The sequence below is a fragment of the Heteronotia binoei genome, chromosome 21 (assembly GCF_032191835.1).
Source record: "Heteronotia binoei isolate CCM8104 ecotype False Entrance Well chromosome 21, APGP_CSIRO_Hbin_v1, whole genome shotgun sequence".
NCBI classification, from domain to species: domain Eukaryota; kingdom Metazoa; phylum Chordata; class Lepidosauria; order Squamata; family Gekkonidae; genus Heteronotia; species Heteronotia binoei.
Genome location: NC_083243.1, coordinates 147797865 through 147814020, shown reverse-complemented (window position 1 = coordinate 147814020; position 16156 = coordinate 147797865). Strand labels below are relative to the sequence as shown.

Here is a 16156-nt window from a genome sequence, read left to right as displayed (position 1 = left end):
CTGTCTCAGAGACACCCGCTTCATTGTGGGGTGCCTCAGGGGGCAGTTCTCTCCCCGACATTGTTTAACATCTTTATGCGCCCCCTTGCCCAGCTTGCCCGGAGGTATGGGCTTGGTTGTCATCAGTACGCTGATGATACCCAGCTCTATCTATTGATGGAAGGCCGGACTGGTGATGTCCCTACAAATTTGGACCGGGCGTTACAGGCCGTGGCTGACTGGCTCAGGCTGAGCGGGCTGAAGTTGAATCCAACGAAGACTGAGGTCCTTTGCGTGGGTCGGGACGGACCGGGGGGGGAGATTACTCTGCCAGCTTTTGACGGTGCGCCACTGACACCAGTGCGCAAGGTCAAGAGCCTGGGGGTGCTACTGGAATCCTCGCTATCGATGGAGGCCCAGATAGCTACCACCTCAAGATCCGCCTTCTTCTATCTTAAGAGGGCGAGGCAGTTGGCTCCCTTCCTGGAACGCGACGACCTAGCAACTGTGATCCACGCAACGGTCACCTCAAGACTAGACTACTGCAATGCCCTCTACATGGGGCTGCCCTTGTGCCGAACGCGAAGACTTCAGGTAGTGCAGAACGCAGCGGCCAGGCTGTTGATGGGACTACCTAGGTGGGAACATGTGCGGCCGGTGCTGCGGGATCTGCATTGGCTACCGGTCGTCTACCGCGTTCGGTATAAGGTGCTGGTTATTACCTTTAAAGCCCTATATGGCCGAGGACCTGCCTACCTCAGGGACCGCCTCTCCCCATATATCCCCAGGAGAGCGTTAAGATCTAGCTCCCAAAACCTCCTACAAATCCCTGGGCCAAGAGAGGCTAGAATGAAGATAACTCGGGAGCAAGCCTTCTCATTAGTGGCCCCGCGCTGGTGGAATCAACTCCCAGAGGGGGTGCGAGCCCTGCGGGACCTGAACCAGTTCCGCAGGGCTTGCAAAACCTCTCTTTTCCAACTCGCATTTGAATTAGGACCAGACTAACTTGATAAAATCATTCTACTCTAGCCATCTTATGTTGTAACTGAAGCTGTTAATATGTAATTGTGACACCAGAAATTATAGCACCTATTTTTATGTATTTTAATCTATATATGTAATTGTATTGTACTTATAATGTTTATCTGCTTTTAATTGAATCATGACGTAGTCGTGTCTGTGAGCCGCCCTGAGCCCGCCTTTTGGTGGGGGAGGGCGGGATATAAAAATAAAATTTATTATTATTATTATTATTATCAACCTCTGGTTCTCAGAGATAAACCAGGGCTTCAGCCCATTTCAGGAACAGCAATCAAAATGGAATCTGTAATGTATGTGGACTCAAGTGAGAACTAGGCTTCCCAATCCCCAGGTCCCAGTGGGGGATCCCCCAGTTTTACAGGCTTCACCCCTCCCCCAGCCAGCTGGCTGGTGGGGGAAGCCTCACCCCCACAGCCATTATGCACCTCCATGAACAATTCCCATAAGGAATGGAGAATTGATCTGCGGGTATCGGGGGCTCTGGGGGGGCTGTTTTTTGAGGTAGAGGTGCCAAATTTTCAGTATACCATCTAGTGCCTCTTCCCAAAATACCCCCCAAGTTTCAAAAGTATTGGACCAGGGGATCCAATTCTACGAGCCCCAAAAGAAGGTGCCCCTATCCTTCATTATTTTCTATGGAAGGAAGGCATTTTAAAAGGTGTGCTGTCCCTTTAAATGTGATGGCCAGAACTCCCTTGGAGTTCAATTCTGCTTGTCACACCCCTGCTTCTGGCTCCACCCCCAATGTCTCCTGGCCACACACCCCAAAGTCTCCTGGCCCCACCCCCAAAGTCCCCAGATATTTCTTGAATTGGACTTGGCAACCCTAGTGAGAACTGAAAGCGTGCTCCTGCCGGGCTCATTGGAGCCAGACGGCCAGAGCTTGGGGACTTGGGAACAATGGGCAGTAGGATCCAAAACCCTGATGCCTTGCTCCAATCACGGGCCCCCTGCTGGTTTGAATGGTCCAATCAAATGCTCACACAGGAACACAAAAGTGTATATAGTTGGCCCTGTGGGCCTAGGTAGCCAGTCTTATATGTATGCCTCAAGATGCTGTAATCAATAAAGAGCTGATGATTCACTACCACCTCGCCTCTGCCATGCATTGAACCCACTATATTATAGAATCCAAGCAAGGCTGAGTTGAGCCACCACTGAAATTATGCTTGCCAAGTGATCATCAAGCCAGCAGACAAGACAAAAGCTGCCTAACTTATAGCAAAGAATTCTGATGGGCCTCGGACCCAGAGAAACTAATCAGAATCAGAAAGATGATGTAACTCTCTTCTCTTGTTTCTGAGAAACATGACCAAATGGATTAGCAGTCCATTTTCTCAGGTAGCAAGGTCATTCCTTCAGATGTTAAGTATTTGCTAATTAGGAGGCCTAGGTGAGGATGGCACCCTCCTATAGCCAGATAGAAGCAGTTAACCTGAAGGTCACAGTTCTTGTTGTTTCAACAACCTCTGTGAGAAACTATTTTGGAGGCCTTAAGCCTGAACCAAGATTTTACACTGAGCAAAACTTGAGGTGAACCAGAATTCTTTACAGTTGGGAGACCACCAAGGAATACTAGGGTCATGATGTGGAGCCAGACAATGACAAACCACCTCCAATTGCCTTGAAAACCTCATGGGTCACCATAAATCAGCTGTGATTTGATGGGCAAAAAAAAAAACAACAGCTGAAAACATGTATTCATAAAGAGGTGGGGTTTTGGTGCCCCCCCCTATTTTTATGTGCATGTGTTGGGAGGGGGGGGTTGAACATGCATTTGTGTGTGCCCCTGGAAATTATAGTGACCTCTGGTGACTGACCCCTACTGGGGGTATGGAAGATATTCAGAGAGGTAGATGAATAAAGCCTGCTCCTGGCTCTGGCTCTGGTATCCCAAGGTGGTCTCCCAACCAAGTATTTGCCAGAGTCAATCCTGCTTAGCTTCCAAGATCTGACAAGATTGGGCTTGCCTGAGCTAATCAGGTCAGGGCCATGTATTCTTAAAGTATTAATAAATGCAGCTGTGCACAGAGTACTAAATATTTACTAACCTTTATTTCATGTGTTAAAGCTAGTTCTATCAGTTGGCCAAAATAATGTGCAACTGTAGTTAGTGCATCATTAATGCAAATTTTCATACTCTTTAATATCTGTTCATCTTCAATTTGTATGCACCTTAAAAGAAATGTGACAGCTCAATTAATAACACATTAAAACATCAGCTTCTTTATCCATGACAGTAGTCTGTAGTTTTTTTGTTTCTTATACAAGCCTTATCTCCACTGAATACAATGGAGATTTCCAAGAAAATGTGCATAACATTTCCCTGCATGTAATATGGTATATGAGCAAGAATAGTCTTACTTGTGGCTCATCCCAGGCTTTTGCCAGGCCCCATACTGGGGTGGTGCCCTAACAGTTAGAGGGAGTAACAGAAAATGATGGTGAAAATGGAGTCAAAATACAAACTATAGTGCATTTTTGTTCAGAGTGGGTTGGATGATAATAAATGACATGGGTACCCAATTCTTGATTTTTGCCCAGACCCTGTGATCACTAATATTGCCCCCACATGTGAGTGTGTAAGGTATTGAAACATAAATGTGCATGCTCCAAACAAATTTCTATCCTGACGAAGGCAAAACTGGAGCAGTCCTGAATGATTTACAAATACTTGTTTTATGGTGTGATACATAAATATATAACATAAAATAAATCATATATAATATATATGACATATTTTATGACTTTCTGGTCTCTTATAAACTGCCTAGAACAGAACACTGGAGAGGTGACATAAATTCCCTAAATAAATTTTAAAATGATGAGCTCAAACTTCAGATCTAAATTCAGTGTAAAGTATAGATAATCCATATGTCCAAATTCAGGCCGGGGAAGATGTTGTTGCTAAAGTAATATTCATAAGAGAAGTCCAATAGGTTTCCCATGAACATCTGAAATCATATGGAAGATAATGTTCAAAAAGTACAGTAATAAAATCATTAAAATGATCAAACAAATGAAATGGAAGAATAAACAGTTGTGGTTAGGGGATGCTGCCACAAGGTAAGGCAAAACAACAATTACCTGGCTTAACTTGGCAGGAGATCATATGCTGAAGCAATTGTGATGTGATGTTTCTGTGCTTGAAATTACAGATGGGCACAAACCACATTTTTGCAGTATGGTTCATGGCTGAACCACCAACCAAACCACAAACCCATATGAACTAGGAGTTGGTTCATGAATCAACTGGTTTGTATTGGTTCATGAGCCATTTAAAGTTTAAACCCCTGCTTTCTGTTCTCCGCAGGGTTTTTTGCAGTGCTTCCAAACAGCTGGTTGGTTTAAATGGCTCTGAGTCCCATTTAAATGGCTGCTATCTGCTATCTGCTCCCCATGAAATTTGCAGCAAGCAGAAAGCAAGGATCTGCCACTCATCTGTTTAAATGGCTCAAAGCCATTTAAACCCTGTTTCATGTTCCCTATGGCTTTTTCATGGTGTTTTTCATGAAGAGCAGGAAGCAGGAGTAACCACGAACTGCATCAAAATTTGTGGAACTACATGGCCATTCTTAAGTTCACAAACATCATTTCACAAACCACAAACCAACCAAAATTCATGACAAATTTCATTTGTGCCCATCCATACTTCAAATATAAGTATAAGGAGGCAGCTCCTCATGGCAAGCTGTATATTCAAAATAGCTCCTCACACATTTCTGGTGTCAGGAACAGGCTAGAAATGAGGATGGCTTTTTCATAATCCAGGCCAGAAATGTTTATCTTCCATCCTATGGTCCTTGAAGTCAGTTATGGAACTGGTGACTTCGGCCAGATCTAGGATCTAGATTAAATGCTTGGAAAATAATGAAGTGCCATATTTAAGCTTAGAGGGAAGATTTGAGCAGGTTCTATGGGAGGTTGGCACAATTTTTTTCTAAATAAAATAAGTAAAGATATGATTACTAGTAACATTTAATATTACCTTTCAGTAACTGTAGTAAGTTCTGAACATTTCTCCACTAAGACTTTTTCATACTATAGTAGAAAAAAAAGAAATACAAATATTGTGTGTCAGTATATCTGGTTCTCAATGTAACCTTATCTATGGATACATAAATTCAGACTGGAGCCATGGGCAGGCAACACAGATCTTTCTACAAGCATTTTAAAAGTCCAGGTTTTCAGAAAATTCTCAAATTAAGCAAGAGATATTAACCACCTGCAAATGATTTTTGGAGCATCTCTAGCTTTACAAAATGAATACCCTTAGTTAACCACATAGGAGCCTCATGGCACAGTATTGGCAGTATTGCAGTCCAAGCTCTGCTCACAAGCTGAGTTCAATCCTGGTGGAAGCCGAGTTCAGGTAGCCGTCTCAAGGTTGACTCAGCCATCCATCCTTCCAAGGTCAGTAAAATGGGGGTAAAGTGTAGATGGGGGAAGGCAATAGCAAACCACCTCATAAAAAGTCTGCCATGAAAACGTCATAATGCGATGTCACCCCAGAGTCGGAAATGACTGGTGCTTGCACAGGGGACTGCCATTACCTTTAGGTAACCACCAGGGCCGGATCTAGGGGGGGGGGCAAAGGGGGGTGCTTGCCCTGGGCGCTGACAGGGGGGGTGCCAAATTGGGTATGGAGTACATTGTATTCTATGGGACCATAAGATAGAATGGCCCATAAGGGGGCGCCATTTTTTCAATTTGCCCCCCCTCAAAAAAGATGTAGATCCGGTCCTGGTAACCACATTAATATTGACAGACTTCAAGCCTTTGTTTCTGTCAGGAAAAGGCAGAGGGAAAAGGCAGGAAAATGGCCTTTGTCTCATTTGGCCCTTGGACTCATTGGAAATAGGCCTGGCAGCAGCCACAGGATGACTCAACACCATACAACTTGAAGGACTCATCCAGAACTGCCTGCATTCTAATGTTCAACAGCAGTCACCACATGAAAATCATTGCGAGTTTCAAACTAGATCTGGGAGACCAAGGTTCAAATCCCCACTTCATTGGGAGCTCACTGGATGACTTTGGGCCAATCATACACTCTCAGCCTAACCTAACTCATGGGATTGTTGTGAAAATACAATTGAGGAAAAGAGAATTATGTAAGCTTCTTTAAGTTCCCCATTTTGGAGAAAAAAAGGATATAAAGAAAGTAAATGAATAATAAATATAGCTGACAGTGGGGCACAGATAAAAGGTAGGCTGGTTGGTGAATGGAAAGGTGAGAAGGAAGAAGGGAAAGGGGAGAATATGGGACTGCCAGAAGAAGGGAAAGAGGAAATGGTATGAGGAGAGGGATACAGAGGAAAGTGAGGTACCTTTGCAGGTTCCCTATTGTGAAACTGGGCCCAGCCTGGCCAGCACCATGCAATTTGGACTGAGTTTTCCCAGGGAGAGGCTGCTGGGTGCTAGGGAATTAGGGAAAGCTGAAGATAGGGGACAGATAAAGGTAGGTTGGCTGGTGGGAAAGGAGGAGATAAAGAAGTAGAAATTTAGAAAGGCTATGTGTAGATGGAAAGGAGAGGAAGACTCAGGGAAATGAGAGGTTATGGGGGCTTTCAGGAAAGGAAAAGAAAAATAGTGTGGGAGAAGAAAATGAAATGCTCCCTCAATCAAAAAAAATCCTTATGGGCCTTCCACTTGTGTGTATGTGTACGTATAAAACACAAGCATAAAACACATTTGCATTTTGAAATCTAAGGAATAGCTGAATTACAATAATTTAAATGGACGGATTGTGAAGCTAATTTAGAGGTTATTTGTAGCAACAATACAAGTGTTAACTTTTTTTTTATCTGTAGGTCAATATGTCTACACAAGGATAAGCCTGTGGTTAGAATGTTGTGTGAAGGCAGAAAACAGTATGAGCTGGAAATTAAGAGCAGAGAATCAATGGACATGGAAAGTATTAATCGTTCTTTCTACCTTCTTCCTTATTTTGCACTCCATGCTTGGTAAAGCTGCTCTTCTTTAAAATATAGGGCCATCTGTGTTTTGTTATAAATGCTTGCATGGAACCTAGGACCAAATTAGACATGGCCTAAGAAAATTGCTGAATAGGATCTATTGCAATTCCTTTAAAAGGTAGAAACAGTTCTTAAGAGATCTGTGATTTGTATCAGAGTTTTGGCAGTAGCTAGAGGGTTACACTTTCACCACCCATGAGAAACCATACATACATATCCTCAGTCATACCTAGTTTGTCTGTCTTAGCATAAATCCATACAGAAAAGAGGTTATTCTTCTCCATAAGAACATAAGAGAAGCCATGTTGGATCAGGCCAATGGCCCATCCAGTGCAACACTCTGTGTCACACAGTGACAAAAAAACCCCCAAGTGCCATCAGGAGGTCCACCAGTGGGGACAGGACACTAGAAGCCCTCTCACTGTGCCCCTCCAAGCACCCAGAATACAGAGCATCACTGCCTCAGACAGAGAATTCCAACAATAAGCTGTGGTTAATAGCCACTGATGGACCTCTGCTTCATATACTTATCCAATCCCCTCTTGAAGTTGTCTATGCTTGTAGCTGCCACCACCTCCTGTGACAGTGAATTCCACATGTTAATCACCCTTTGGGTGAAGAAGTACTTCCTTTTATCTGTTTTTACCTGACTGCTCAGCAATTTCATCGAATGCCCATGAGTTCTTGTATTGTGAGAAAGGGAGAAAAGAACTTCTTTCTCTACTTTCTCCATCCCATGCATAATCTTGTAAACCTCTATCATGTCACCCCGCAGTCGACGTTTCTCCAAGCTAAAGAGCCTCAAGCGTTTTAACCTTTCTTCATAGGGAAAGTGTTCCAGCCCTTTAATCATTCTAGTTGCCCTTTTCTGGACTTTTTCCAATGCTATAATATCTTTTTTGAGGTGTGGTGACCAGAATTGTACACAGTATTCCAAATGAGGCTGCACCATCAATGTATATAGGGGCATTATGATACTGGCTGATTTGTTTTCAATTCTCTTCCTAATAATTCCCAGCATGGCGTTGGCCTTTTTTATTGCAGTTGCACACTGTCTCGACATTTTCAGTGAGTTATCTACCATGACCCCAAGATCTCTCTCTTGGTCAGTCTCCTCCAGTTCACACCCCATCAACTTGTATTTATAGTTAGGATTTTTGGCCCCAATGTGCATTACTTTGCACTTGGCCACGTTGAACCTCATTTGCCACGTTGACATTTCACAATTTTATCTATTTATTTAACGGATAATTTTTGTGTCAATACTATTCAGAGTAATAGCATCATGACATAACACATAACATATGAAATGTGCATTTCCTAATCTCCCAAGGGATTAATTATAATACTTTACCAAAGGGGTGTCAAACATGTGGCCCAGGGGCCAAATCAGGCCCTCAGAGGGCTCCTATCAAGCCACTGAGCAACTGGATGTCATCTGTTTCCTTCTTTCTCTCTCTCTTGCTTCCTTCTGCATCATAGCTGGCTTTGCCAGGCTTTCTCAATCACACAGGAGCTACAGAGCAAAGCCTCTATTTTCTCTATTGGCTGAGGCTTCTCTATTGCGGAGGAAGGAGAGAGGGATAGCTTGCTTTGCCAGGCTCTCTCAGTCATACAGCAGAGCTACTGAGCCAAAACTCTCTGCCTTCTGTTGGCTGAGGCTCCTCACCTTCCTGGTCCCCTGGGGAAAGAAGGAAAGGGCCAGAACTTCCTTTGTCCAATTTCCTGGACCCCATGGGAGAAATACAAAGAAAACATCTTTAAGACCAATGAATGCTAATGTTTTAAGCTTGTTTTAAGGGGGGGGGGTGTTTGTAAAATCTTTAATTGTGTTTGTCTATGACCTTTATAATGTTTATTGGCAAGTCCCAACTGAAGATTTTAAATCATGACCTTTTATGTGTTTTTATAATAGTTTAATTATATTCCATATGGTGCTGGAGAAGAATTTAATGGATACTGCCAAAAACACAAATAAGTGGGTTCTGGATCAAATCTAGCTGGAACTCTCCCTAAATGCTAAAATAACCAAACCGAGGCTATTGAGCTTTGTTCACATTATGAGAAGACTTGACTCACTGGGAAAAGAAATAATGCTAGGAATTCGGCCCCCTCCCAGCCGAGCAGCTGATCGGCTGCTAAGGCTGGGGGACATCTTTTGCCTCCCTCAGAAGGAGAGGAGGCAGTGGATCAGCCCAGCCATCCAGGAGCTCAGGTGGAGGGCACAGGCTTATAAGAACAAGCCGTGCCCCCTGTGGTGCAGTTATATGCCGCTCTTGGGCCGGGAAGGATAGCTTTCGGCATCTCTCCATGGCCAAGTGGTGCAGAGCCTTGGCAGTAGCGCAAATGCAGCAGCAGGACTCGAGGCAGCGGAGAAGCGTGTCATTCACAGTGGTGGTGGAGTTCGGCGGCAACCCAGCAACAGTGCGGGGGGTGAGGCTGCAGCAGTGAACGATGGGCAGTGTGGGCTGCGAGGGAGGTGCCACTGAGGCGAGCAGCCACTGTAGGGAGAGCCAGTTGCTCCAAGGGAGCTCAGGCCGTCCTGGTGGGGGGATAGTTAGTGCCTTGGTGGGGGGCATACATTTCCACAGGGTTCCCTCCTCCCCCAGAGCGTTTAGGCAGGGGCATTCAGGGGTGGCTACCCAGCAGAGTAGGGGGGCCAAATAGAGGTCTTGGGATGCCAGGGCCCCTCCCAGGGCAAGCAGCCGGCCAAGAGGCCCATCAAAAGACCCAGCACAACACAGCCCCAGCCCAATGAAAAGGACGAGACCCATACAATGCGGGCCATATCGGATCAACTGGGGGCGCTTGAAGAGGCCAGAGGTGTGGGTGGTAATCAATGCAGATTCATGGGTCTCATGGGTTTGGGGCGGGCAGCCAAGATGTCCTTCCAGCAGGAGGTGCTGGCCTGTCTTTCTGCCTTGCAGGAAACCAGGGAAGGCAGCAGTGGCATTGGTGGGGCCAAAATAGCAGAAGACGACCAGTTTACGGAGCTGGACGCAGTGGTGGTGGTGCCCTCCAAAGGGGAAGGTAGGTTATTCCCAATGCAGTAGGGCTTTGCTTGGCCTTGGGGGCCTTGGAGACCAGAAGGTCCTTTTTTTTTAAATAATAAGTTTTTATTGATGTCCTCACTTTCAGTCATGGCAGGTAACAGGGGGCGGGACCTTCTACGGGTCAGCCTTCATTTGACAGCATTCTATCCGCTCAGGTTACCACCCCAACACAAAGCCCATCGGGCGGGTGGTTCCCTTGGCATATGCCACCTACCCCGAGTGGCCAGGTGGGAGCTTAGCAGCTGCAGTAGTGCAGCCAATGCAGGGAGTGTTGCCTTGGGGTTGGCAGCCTGCGGCTTCCTTCTCCCTGGCCTGGCCGACAAGTCAATGAGAAGCTGAGGAAATTTCTTCACACACCCCAATCCCTTACAGTTCAATATCATTTGATATTGATATTGGGTCCCCTTTGGGGACCCGGCTATGCCGTTGGGTGACCACCTTACAGTGGCAACCAAGGATAAGATTTTGAAAGGAGAATATGTGGATATATTCAGCCTCCTGTATCGGGAGCTGGAGAAGAAATCCAAAGACGAGTTAGACGAAAAGGATAAAGAAAAACCCAAGTGGCGAAAAGTGGATAGGACATGGGCTAATTGGTTGCCAGGATTCCTCATCTATGCAGGAGTCATCGCGTGGGCCCAGCCATGGCAGGCCACCCCCCTTTTCCAGTATTGCAATATTATTCATCAGGCATATATGGATTTTAGCAGAGGGGTGTGGTTACAGTATGATGAGAAGTTCAGGATGCGGGCTGTGGTTAATCCTGGCCTACCCTGGGACCAAATTTATCAATAGCTATGGCTGCAGCTCATGGCTCTTGCAAAGCCCAATGTAGAGGACCAGTTGGGCAGCGGGCACATTGTTCACAAATCATCTAATCCACCAGGTACCCACGCCTCCGCGGGGCAGTCGGTTCAGCCATGACTGATTTGTTGGGAGTTTACCTCCCAGGGGGCCTGTGCTAGAAAAGCGTGTAGGTGCAAACATGAGTGCCCGCTGTGCGGGGGCCTTCCACGCTTCTACAGCCTATAACAGGGCCAAGTTGAAAGGGGTCGGCAAGCGAACAGGCAGGGGCGGGGCCAGCCAACAGACTGGAAAAGGGACCCAGCCCCATACGTTTGACGGTTCTTAAGGAGCTGTTACGCGACTACCCTAATCGTGTTGACAGGAGATATCTCCTGGAGAGTTTCACTAAGGGTTTCAGAATTCCCTATCAAGGTCTGAGGACGTTGTTTATATGTTCAAATTTGCATTCAGTTAAAGGTTTAGAGCACATTGTACAGGCAAAAATTAAGAAGGAATACTCCAAGGGCCAAGTCTTCGCCCCTTTTCAGCACCCCCCAGTGCCTAACCTGCGGGTTAGTACCCAGGGTACATTAGGCTTAGTACCCAGGAAGACAGTGGGCGAATTCTGCCTAATTCATCACCTCTCTTACCCTCAGGGGCTATCAGTGAATGATGCCATACCAGAGGAGTTAGCCTCAGTTAAATATACTTTATTTGACACGGCAGTGTGCATCGTCCATCATTGCGGTGTTGGCACGGAAATAGCAAAATGCGACATAAAGTCAGCATTTCACCTACTCCCAGTTCACCCTGAAGATTTTGATCTGTTAGGCTTTGCATTTGAAGGCAGTTTTTACATGGACACATTGCTCCTGATGGGATGCTCTGTATCGTGTGCTGCTTTCGAGTGCTTCAGTTCGTTTTTGGAGTGGGCACTGCAGGCCAAGTCAGGGTTGCACAACACAGTGCACTACCTGGACGATTTTCTTTTTATGGGCCCTGTGGGATCAGGACAGTGCACACAGTTGCTAGCAACTTTTGAAGACCTGGCCAGGGAACTGGTGGTCCCATTGGCAAGGGAAAAAACTAAGGGCCCTGCTACTGTTTTAAACTTTTTGGGTGTTGAACTTAATACCAAACAACAGATGTCACGGCTGCCTTCTGACAAGCTGCAGAACCTGCTTAGCATCGTCTGGATGGTTAAGGGAAAGCGTAAGGTTTCCCTACTTGAAATTCAACAGTTAGTAGGCCACTTGAACTTTGCTTGCAAAGTAGTGGCACCAGGCAGGGCGTTTCTACGCCAATTGTGTGATGCTATGGCTCCTCTCCAGGTGCCGCATTATCAAACCTAGGTCACAGAGGGCATGCATGGGGACCTGTGTGTGTGGGAGAGCTTTCTGTGAGCCTTCAATGGGGTTTTGTTGGTGGAAGGATATGAGACTGGAAGCGGAGCTACAGATTATGTCAGATGCTGCTGGCACCACCGGCTTTGGCGTCTATTTTAGAGGACACTGGTGTGCCAAGCGATGGCCCCCAGAGTGGATCGAGTCTTATTTGTGTCGGAATTTGGCCTTTTTGGAGTTTTTTCCCATCATGGTGGCTCTTTTTCTCCGGGGTCCTATCCTGGCTAATCAGACGGTTCATTTCTGATGTGACAACATGGCCGTTGTTCACGTCATTAATAATCTGACATCCAAGTCTCCCCCTGTTATGGGTTTGGTAAAAGCTTTTACCTGCATTGTTTACAGCTGAACACAATATTTCTTGCAAAGCACATTCCAGGTACTAGTAACGATGTGGCAGATGCCCTATCTTGCCAACAGATGGAGTGATTTTGTCAACTCGCCCCAGAGGCTGACCTGCTACCATCATGCATCCCCAATCACCTATGGAGCCTTGGAGGGAGGAAGCTAGCTGGGCAATTCAACTTGTCATAGCTCCTAGCACCAGAAGATTGTATGGCCAGGCAACAGGCCAATTCAGTGCTTTTAGAGGGGAGGTGGGCCTAGCCAATAGTTGGCCAATACCAGCTGAACAGCTGATACAGTTCTATGTGCTTCAGAAAGAGGGACCTTTCAGTTAAAACCATTAGAGACCAATTAGCTGCCCTGGCTTTTTTGAGCAAGGCCCGGGGGTTCAGGGAGGAAATGAAGAACTTCCAGATACAGAAAATACTGGGGGGATGGTCCCGCGAGGCTGGTCTCCGGAGTGACGAGAGGCAGCCCATTTCCCCAACCGTCCTAAAAGGCCTTTACACCACCTGGGCCTCAGTTTGTGGTTCAGCTTACAAGGAAGCGCTTTTTCATGCTGTGGCCTTGACAGCTTTTTTGGGGCCCTGAGGGTGTCGGAATTTGTGGGTTTTTCATGTCACAAAATGTCAGCACGAGCCCTGTTGGTAGGCGATGTTCTGTTTAAAGATGACTAGGTACTATTGCACGTCCGTCGTTCAAAAATGGAACAATGGCAACAAGGCTGCATGGTCACCCTGGGAACGTGCTCTGATCAGGAGTTGTGCCCAGTTTTCGCCGAGTTGTTCAATGGAGGTCTAGGGCCTTTAGGACATATATTTGGCCCCTGGTAGGACAACTGTTCCCCCACCCCCACCCCCACTTTCTCCGGTTAAGTCAGCCCTCCTCTGTTTGTTAATAGTTCATGTTTGTTAATATGTTAAAAAGGAGTCTGTTTTCCTTTTTCAGGAGCTGTGGCCTGTTTGGAGAGGAGAAGGATCCTCATCTGCAGCCACAGCATGATCTTTTGGGCAGCCCATCAAGCCCAATGGACACCAGTGGGTTCTCAGGTGGGCCTCAGCGAGCAGGCCGTCATCGAGTGGCAGGGTTGCCGGGGCATGCAATGGCTGGGACTACTGCCACTTGTTTTTGAGGGGAAGAAGGGTCCTCTGCCTCAGATTGTGGTCATCCACCTTGGTGGCAATGACTTGGGCTGGCTGAAGGGCAAGGCCCTATCCTTGCAGACTGACTTTAAGGTGATCTGTGACAGGTGGCCGGGCGTCCTGATCATGTGGTTGGCCATGCTGCTGCACAGGGAATGGCGGGCAGCTTGGAATCCAGCTGGGCTGGAGAGGGCCCACAGAAAGCCAACAGTGCCATACAGAAAGTCCTGGAACAGGGTCTCAGAATCTACATTCCCCACCCGACCATACATGCCAGCCTAATGGACCTGTATAGGTCGGAGGGAGTGCATTTCTCAGAAAGAGGTAACCAGATTTTCCTAGATCTTCAGCAAGGGCTCAGAAGAGTCCTGGCATGTTAGATGGGCACTAGGGCCTAAGCAGAGGATTGGCCCTGGTGGTGGCATGGGTATTGGTGAGCACCTGAGACACTGTACTTTGGGGTAGCGAGCTATCTGGATCGGCTGTTAAGCTTCACGGCTTGGGGCCGGAAGCCAGGTGGCCTGAGGGATCCCCTCACAATGGGAGTCATCCATGTCTCAGGCTGTACAGTTTGGGGAGGGTGGAGCTCCATTAAGTGGGGATCATCTGGGCCCTGCCAGCCTGATAAGAGCCAACAGACTGGCTCCTACCCGGGGCTGGGTGCTTGCCCAAATCGAGTCAAGGGGGTGGACAAGCAACTGTCCCCTAGCTTGACCTGACCCATTAGTTCGCCCTTGCCGTTGATGTTAAGTTAATAAAGTGGCCCTTTAATCCCAAAACATGTATCTGTCTCATCATTCCGACGGGGGGGGGGGGGGGGGGGTGGCAAAATTAAAGGCAGCTGGAAAAGAGGAAGACCCAACATTGACTCAATTTAGACTGCCAAGGTTCTCAGCTTGCCAGACTTGAGCAAGGCTTTTAATGCTAGGATATTGTGGAAGTCATTAATTCATACAGCTGTCATAAATCAGAAGCAACTTGATGGCACTTAACACATACACAAAAACCACCACAGTTCCACAAAGCAGAAGACAACTAATAAATGTTTTAAATAATAAATATAAATACCTGGTGCATTTCATCCCAAGAATTCCTTGTGAATGTATTGTATTCATTTATCATTGAACGGACATGGCAGTTGACTCTTACTGTCATGCTATGGACTCTCTGCCATCTGTTCTTCTCTAGTTTTTGAACTATCCTGGTCAGCTCAGTACTTATAATCCAAGCTCTTTTCAGTAACAATTGCAAGTTATCACATGCGTTGTGTTGTGATGATAAGGAACATTCACTCTCAGCATCTTCTTCTATGCTGATTGGTTTTGACTGAAGAACACACATGCATTCACAATCGGTCATAAGCTTCAAGTCTTCCATCCAACGCTGGACAGAGTCCACTTGAATTAAGTGCGTGCTAAAAATAAGAGAGGAAAATAGAAGGGAAAATGTTATGCGTTAGATTTTTGTTTCTTCTGGTGAAAATAAAATATTTGGTGCACAAGACTATTCCAATGCATAGATCTCAATATGTTTTGAGGGATGAGCTCTTCATTAAGGGAATGCAAGATAACTTTATTAACTAAATCACCTGGAAAATAACTACTACTAACCAAATGATTACTTTAGGCTGTAGCTGGCACTAGCTCTTTGGGGAGCCAGTTAAAATTATTTTGCATACTCCTAATGAAGAGCTAATAACTCTAAGCGCCTTGTGAGCCACACACTGGAATAAAGAATTTTAATCCTGTTCTGTTCTGTTAGGATCTTGGGGGAGGGGGGTAGAGCTGCTCCATTGTGCCTTTTATTACCTCCAATATGCTGTTGACACCCAGCTATTTCTGGTGATGGGTGACCAGTCAGATACCACTCTTATTAACTTAGCCAAAAGTTTGGAGGCTGTGGTGGGATGGTTAAAGCAGAGCCAGTTGTAACTGAACCCTAGTAAGATGGAGATCCTGTGACTGAGTGGAGGGGAGGCCAGATATAGAATGCCAACTCTCAGCCCTTGATGGGGTGCTGCTAATACCCACACCGACCATCAAGAGCTTGGGTGTGACACTGGATGCCTCCTTGACTATGAAGGCCCAGGTCACTAACGTTGCTAAGTTATGTGAGCTACACTGGCTTCCAGTAGATCAGATTTAAGGTGCTGGTTTTTACCTTTAAGGTCCTGAACATTCAGGGACCCACAGACCTTTGGGATCACCTCTCCTGATATGCCCCAAGAAGAGCCCTCTGCTCTGAAAATATGAACTTACTGGTGGTCTCTGGCCTGAGAGAGAACCAGTGTCCTCAGCCGGGCCAGGGCCTTCTTACCTGGTAGAACTCTCTACCAGAGGACATCCATGCTCTGTGGATTTGCTTCCTTTTCACAGGGTATACAAGGCAGAGATGTTCCACCAGGCTTTCATTTGAGGCAGTGACGCTAC

General features: G+C 46.4%; 1 protein-coding gene across 2 annotated transcripts in view; it reads right to left on the bottom strand.

Annotated features, from left to right (window-relative positions):
- INSC (INSC spindle orientation adaptor protein) overlaps window positions 1-16156 on the bottom strand; it is a 340369-nt gene that overhangs the window by 138741 nt on the left and 185472 nt on the right. For both annotated transcript variants that reach the window (XM_060262945.1, XM_060262946.1), the window contains exons 3-5: window positions 14796-15141; window positions 5009-5061; window positions 3072-3195 (exon numbers count right to left, since the gene is read on the bottom strand). In XM_060262945.1, coding sequence (XP_060118928.1) covers window positions 3072-3195; window positions 5009-5061; window positions 14796-15141 — 523 coding nt within the window. The remainder of the gene's footprint in view (window positions 1-3071; window positions 3196-5008; window positions 5062-14795; window positions 15142-16156) is intronic.